Below are 7,147 nucleotides of genomic sequence, written 5' to 3'. Positions count from 1 at the left end.
CGTTCCCCCGGGGCCGCGCTCGGCCGTCGCTCTCAGCCGGCAGCCGCGGAGTCGCTGTCGCTGCGGGGCGGCACGGCCGGGCGCGGGGCTCCCGGGCGGCTGCTGCGGGTCGGGGCGGTGCCGGGCTCCTCCGCTGCCGGCGGGGCCGCCTTTTCCGCTGGGTGTCACTCTGGGGTGGGAAAGGCGCGCTCAAAAGCCGAGGGGCGGGAGAAGCCCTCCGCCACAGCTCCGCTCCGCTCCGGCAGCGGTCCCGCCACGCCGCGCCACGGGCGGCCGCCGCTGCGCTCGCTGCGGGCCGGGGCGCTGCGCCTCGCGGCCGGCGCCGGACGGAGGGTGCTGGGCTGGTGCCGGCTGCGCCCCGAGCGCTGCCCCTGCGGACCGCCGGCCGGGAGGATGCTGGAAAGCGGCTGCAAGGCGGTGAAGGAGGGCGTGCTGGAGAAGAGGAGCGACGGGCTGCTGCAGCTCTGGAAGAAGAAGCGCTGCATCCTCACCGAGGAGGGGCTGCTCCTCGCGCCCCCCAAGCAGCCGCCCCCACCGCAGCAGCAGCAGCAGCCGCCGCCCGCAGCGCCGAGCACCGAGCCCACGGCCAAGATTAAGGAGCTACACTTCTCCAATATGAAGACGGTGGACTGCGTGGAGCGGAAGGGCAAGTACGTGTACTTCACGGTGGTGATGGCCGAGGGCAAGGAGATCGACTTTCGATGCGCGCAGGAGCAGGGCTGGAACGCGGCGATCACGCTGCAGATGGTGCAGTACAAGAACCGCCAGGCCATCCTGGCCGTGCGCTCCACCCGCCAGAAGCAGCAGCACCTGGCGCAGCAGCCCCACGGCCCGCGCCTCCGCAGCGCCTCCAACTCCGCCTAGTGCCGGCGGCACGGCGCCCCGAGCCGCTCCGCGCTGCTGCACCGCACTGCGCGGGGCAGCGACCGCGGCGGGACCGAGCGCGGCGTCTGGGGACGGAGCCGGGCGCGGCCCCGAAGCGTTTCAGCCCTTTTATTTATGGACCTCGGGACGGAGCCTCGGGTGTGACGGGACTTCGGGGAGACGTGATGTACTGTAACTTTATTTTAATGTGTTTTATTTATTAGGTTGTGGGGTTTTTTGTTTGTTTGTTTGTTTGTTTTTGCAAGGCATTTCTGAATGTAGGCCGTAGCCAAAAAGCAAAGCAAAGAACGATGTATATGTGCTGGCTGCCTGAGGAAGCTCTGTGTAGTTTGGCCGCACGCAATTTGGCAGAAAGAGTTCTTCATTTGTGCCCGAAATACACTGTATTCTGCAAACACGGGGCATGCAGTGCGTGGTTGGAACGTGGCTGGAACCCGCGCTCTTCTTTCCAATGAGAAGAAAATTAGGATTTAGGATTTAACAATTCTCTTTCAAAACATATAAACGTGCGGTGGCCAACAACAACGCTCTGTACACGCTCGGTTATTCTACAAGAGTCACGGGTGTTGGTTGCTGGGAGGTGAAACCCATCTGATGGGTCCATGAGCTGGGGGGCCCAGCCCCATCTCCATGGTGTGGGGTCACAGCCGGGCTCTACCTGGCTTTGAGGCTGCTGGGGAGCGTTAGGAGTGTCCCTTAGCTCCTGGGGCTCCATCTGTGCTGCAGGCTCTCCACCTTGGTTGGATTCTCATGGCAGTGTTTAAATGTCTTGCGTTAAAGCAGCCCCTAGTTTAAAATTCATCCTCTATATGTCGTAGTGATCAAATGGATTACTTTGGTCACCGTTCCATAAGGTGAAAGTTGCTCTATTAGTATTTAGAGCTGCCAGAGATGTGTGACCTGCCTCTATAGGCGCTGACAAAGCCATGAAGTTAGAGAACAAAGGTGCATCCCATAGGGATTGGCAGCTAGCTGTGGGGAGCTGCCGGCCCTGGGTGCTGTGCAGTGGGGCTGAGCTGGGGAGCAGGGAGCAGCACAGGGTTGTTGGTGGTAACTGATGTGTGAGGAGAACAGCAGCGAGGCCCTTTACAAACGTGAACGTAAACAAGATCTCTTGAAGCCGTGCATCCAGGACTTCTCTGCTTGTGTAACTGAGACGTGGTCTGTCTGTAAAACCCTGCAGTCTCATGGTGCAAGCTGTTCTCTAATCGCTTACAGGCAAAACTGAGCTGACACTGATGGAGAAATCAGAACCTGCTGCTGTACAAAGTGGTTCTTTAGGGCCCGCTGCGCACCCTCAGCTCCAGCTCAGCCCCATATGGAGCAAATGGTGATCTCTTACTGTTTTCCTCTTCCATCCCTTGCCACAGGTGTGCAGGTTGCATCCCCAGACACACAGACCTGGTGCTGAGTCCTGCCTACTCCTCTGCAGCCGCTCCTCTGTGCTTGGCCCTGCGCTGGCCTTGAAAACACTGTGGCCAAGCTGAGGGGGCAGGTTACAGCTGTCCTAACAGAGCTGTCACTTGGGGTCTAATTGAAGTCGAAGGTGCCCTGCATCTTCGAGGATTAGAATCGCTGTCTTGGCAATCACAATAGCCAATTTCCACATCTCTGTACATCTGCCATTATCGTTCTGCTAATGCTTGGATGTTAGAGCTGCGAGGGGATTCTCTAATGAGCTAGTTGGAGACTTAAAAATAGGCTGTAATTTGTAATTTGGCTCCTCTCTTCAGTCATTAATTACGGTGTACTGAGCAACTAATCTACCTTTCCAGATAGACATATTGCTGGTAGCTCACCTACTAAAATGTGTTAGCCTCCTGAAGAATAAATGTACATGATGGAAAACGTTCCTACGTGATCAGAGACATGCACATTTCTCTGGCGGAGGCAGGTAGCCATATTCTATGTGAACGTAGAACATCAGAGTTTCACCGAAGTCCATAGATCCGTTGTGAAGCTGAAATTTCACTGCTCTTCTGGAGATGTTTGTAGTTTGAAAATGAAAGATGACAATTTCAGTGATGTGATTGAGACTGAAGGTTGAAAAAGCAAAGGAAATTGAAAATGTCGAGGTTGATGGTTCAAGGTCGATGTTGTCTTTCACCTCAGGCTTCCTGTTTTAAGTTGCTTTGAAGGATGCTCTCCAAAAGCCATCTGGACTGCTGAGTTCACTGACAAACTTTTGCCTGTTACCCTTGCCCACTGCATTGCCGTTGTGAAACTCCAGAGTCAGACAGTCACATCACAGCACCCACCTCAGGCTGCGCCTGTGTCTCAGCCTGAACCAATGGGCCAAGGACACCCAGTGTCTCCTGGCGACTCCATTCCTGCTGCAAAGCAAAGGGAAGCGGATCAGGCAGGGTCCCCTAGGGACAGCTGCATCGTGTGGCTTGGGCCGTGTCAGCATTAAGGAGGCTGCATCGTCTGACGTCGTCAGCCCCATCGCTTTCTCATGCTCTAAATTCTCCAGTGCCCGTGGCTGATAGCCATTTTAGACCCAGAACTGGTTTGATGTTATGCAGTGAGATAGTTGTGCTTTTTTGGCTTCCCTCTGTTCCACTGCACAGTCTTCACTGGAGCTGCACGGTTAAGTACTGTCTGTCACGCCTCGTAGGAAAAGGCTCTAATAGCCATCTCTGGAGATTATTTGCAAGAAAAAGTCGTTATCCCCTTACAAGAAAGCAAGCGAACGCACACAAACAGTGTATGGTTGATGTAAATTTCTTAGAGATTAAACAACAGTTGGTTAGTAAAACATGAATGGGAGAATGCTTGGTATGGGTAACAAAATTGCTGGCAGCTGTCAATCAGAAGGTTGAAACTGTATGTCTTTATTTAAAAACGAAAAGAGTGGCTGAGGGGCAAGATTCAACAAGAAAATTCAAGCTGTGGTGCCTGTTTTGTACCAAGGAAATATAGAAATTGGGGGGAAAAAGAACGATTGAATGGATGTGGTCCTTGTGACATCCTGAAGTAATTCCTCTCTTATGGCTCGTGGTACGCGCATGCCAGCTTCTGGGTTATAGCTGTGGCGATGTACCAAACATTTTCTGGCATAACCTATTGTGAGCAGAAATGTCAGTGTCATCAAAAAACTTGTGTGTAAATATGACTCATAAATGATTTCTGAGAGATGTGATTTATTTTTCATATTTTTCAAGATGCATTCCATTTCAAATAAAGAGGTATCTATTGAAAGAATTCTCACTGTGTTGGATGAGTGGTTGTTCGGGCTGTTTTCTTGCTTAAAAATGATTAAGGTCTGACCTAAGCTTTTCTTGTGTCCTAGGGCCAAAAAGGAATGCTTTTAACCTGTGTTAAAAACCTGTGAAGAGATCTGATCATTTAGCCACTATACATAGCTCAGTTATGAGGCTCTGAGCTGTAGACTCGCTTCTTGCTGCGTGAGATGTGATCACCCACACCCAGTCCCACCAATTTAAGTAATCTGCACTGTCTACTTGGCCTCAAAGTCAATGCACACGCAACAGACCTTAAGAATACGGTTCTGGGGCTCATAATCTTAAGCCATGAGTGCCTCACCTCATAGAACAGCAGGAACCTAAAGTGAAGCATTACACGTGCTGTGTTGCCTTTTCCTTATGCATCTGAAGTGTTGTGATTGAATATGAAGTAACCTGAAAGTAGTCCAAAAGACCGCTTCCGACTTTGGGTATACCTTCCTACCAGTGACACATTTTCTTATAGCTTTGTGTGAAAAGAAATGAGGTACAAAGAGAAAAATGTGGGGTGGCTGCTGCTGCTTTGGGCCCTCTGCAGAACTGTGGCTGTTCTGATGCCTCTGACTCCCATGCGGTATGTTTGAATTGCAAAAGGTGTTGGTTTCTGAGCCTTATCTGAAAGCACATTAATTTCAGTTATCCAGTGAGCACATAGACCTGGGCTCACTGGTACTGCTTGCCTTCCCTGGATATATGTCAGCAGCCTCTGCCATAAGAAGGTTATTGTAATAAGTAGAAGATTCTCTTTTTCCTTAGTAAACATCTGAACTATAGGTATTTTAGCTTCAAGCATTGCTTATGGATCAAATATTAAAGAATAAAACTCACAAACACTGATTGTCAGCAGCTTTGAGAAGCTTGCAGTTAAGTATCCCTGGCTTTATTGCCTACTCAAGTGCCCACTGTCGCTTTTAAAGATGTCCCTTGTGACAACAGTAAATAAGCATCTCTAAAAGGATACAAACACAGTGGAACAAGAATTTCATTATTTGCCACAGTTCCTGTTGCTGTGTCGATGATGCCTTTACAAAGGGGTATTAGAAGATGCGTTTCTCCATTTTAAGTTGTGATTAAAGGATGGGAAGTAAGGTTGCCCACACTTCCGTTGTGTGTGCGCAGTAGACCTAGAAAAGGGGCCATTATTTTCCTACTGGAGAATATTGTTTTGAAAAGGTTTTCTCAAGTCTTTTTTTTCCTGATCCAAAGAAAGATAGGATGAAATCTGCATTGATTTATAAGTTTCAAGGATCAGCAATTAAAATCTGTGGGCCTGATTCAAAATTCATTGAAATCAATAGGATTTTCTTCCAGGCTAAGACTGATTTTGGCTGACAGTAGGAATAGTGGCTCATTTTCCTCTTCTGTCTAGAAAACAAATGAATGCAACCTCAGAAGCAAGATCTCTTCCCATAATGTGTGCCAATAGTGGTATGCAGTGATTAGTGTTACACTAACATTCTGGCCTTTCATCTTTCCTAATGCACTGAGAGAGAGCAGTAAGAAGATGGAATAATGCCCATGTTTTCAAAACACAATAATGTATTACAGAAGACACATTTGAACTGCTTTTATTCCTCTCAAACTAAATCTACACTGGAATGATTTCTTGCAGTTTCTTCCAGATCCATTGAATTCACAGCAGTGCTAAAATTAAACAATTTTCTTTTTAATTGAACCCAAATCATTACTAACCACAAAGCTTCACTTGCCTGGTTGCCTCTTTCTGAGCAGCAACATCTCAGCCCTTTTCTAGCAAATGCCTAAATGACTTCCCTCACCTACCTAATTTATTTATTTTTAGAACAGCTTTTGGAAAGATTGCTAACTGGAGCCTTTATTTCTAAGTTACAAAGCTACTAACAGTACTGTGGAGGCTCTGGTGTTCTTGCTAAGCTTTTGGGGTTTTTTTCAGTCTTTCTATTGAGAGATTTTTGCCTTGTAAGATAAGGAGCCTGGAAACACTGCACAGCTGCTACCTGCTGCTGACAGCATTGCCTTCTGCTCTTGGTGTTGAAGTTAAGAGCTGAACACTCCTAAGCTGTTCTTACTCATAGAGGACCTGGGAGGTGCCTGGGACCTCACAATGGGATTCAGCTACTGGTGAGGTCTCAGCCTAATGCTGCATGCTGAATTTTCAGAGAAAGTGGCATCATTTCCAGGGCAAAGGGCTGGGAATGAAAGCATCTTACTGGCTGCGACAGACTCAAAGCCCATATTCTGCATGAATCATCTGGTTTGATTGCAGCACTTAAAATCTGTCCTAAAGAGACTCTGTAAGGAAAGCCATCGGTCTTTTGTTTAGGTTTTTGGAAACAAATGTCAGAGATATTTTTCATCCCAGCACAGACTAATCACAGGCACTGCAAACTGGCCAACTGTATTGTCCTTCAGAGTCATCCCGATGGATGGCCAATGCCAGCCACTAGCTGCATGGAAAATGGTTGGTTGAGTGGTGGTTTTGGTTTATCTATTGTGCAAAATGATGATGTGACAACGTCAGATTTCACATAAATGAATTTTTTATTGACCCTGCTTCATCATCTTTGTCTTGCAGTAGTTTGTAATCAGCCATAGTAGATGAAGTGCTCCAGTAAATACATATAGGGTGACTAACTATTACAATGAGACATACTGTACTCTGTGGTTAGTAGAATATTCTAAATGAGACAATTTACCACACGTTTTGTAATGCTTCCAGCAAGATGAGGAAATCACTGCTTTTGTTTTTAAGATCTTGTCAGTGTTTTGTAAATATTTCTGATATTTATGACTGTACATACGGTTTTGATTATAACTTGCAAGAGACTAAAGTATTGTGTCATATACTGTTTAGGAGGTGATTATTTCATTAACTGCCTTTTTTGATCTTTTTTTTTTTTGTCCTTTGGTGCATCTTTTGCACTACTGCCTCCTGCAAAGCTGAAAACACAGCACTGAGCAAGCCGGGGCTCTCTCAAAGCACAAAGCAACACAGCTTGTCTTTGGTGCTGTGGTGCCACACTGGGACTCTCTGAGAG

General features: G+C 47.9%; 1 protein-coding gene across 1 annotated transcript; it reads left to right on the top strand.

The window, feature by feature from the left end:
* The first annotated feature begins 302 nt into the window (after positions 1 to 302).
* On the top strand, positions 303 to 4,100 carry PHLDA1 (pleckstrin homology like domain family A member 1). Its single transcript, XM_048938585.1, has one exon. The coding sequence runs from the start codon at positions 394 to 396 to the stop codon at positions 862 to 864; it is 471 nt and encodes a 156-aa protein (XP_048794542.1). The 5' UTR covers positions 303 to 393; the 3' UTR covers positions 865 to 4,100.
* Positions 4,101 to 7,147: the final 3,047 nt, after the last annotated feature.

Source organism: Lagopus muta, chromosome 1, assembly GCF_023343835.1.
Source record: "Lagopus muta isolate bLagMut1 chromosome 1, bLagMut1 primary, whole genome shotgun sequence".
Lineage (NCBI taxonomy): Eukaryota > Metazoa > Chordata > Aves > Galliformes > Phasianidae > Lagopus > Lagopus muta.
The sequence above is the reverse complement of the archived record's forward strand: the minus strand, read 5'-3'. Positions and strand labels throughout refer to the sequence as shown.

What these genes read in the sequence shown, in the direction of transcription:
- PHLDA1 (XM_048938585.1), top strand. Translation starts at nt 394, where the DNA reads ATGCTGGAAAGCGGCTGCAAGGCGGTGAAGGAGGGCGTGCTGGAGAAG.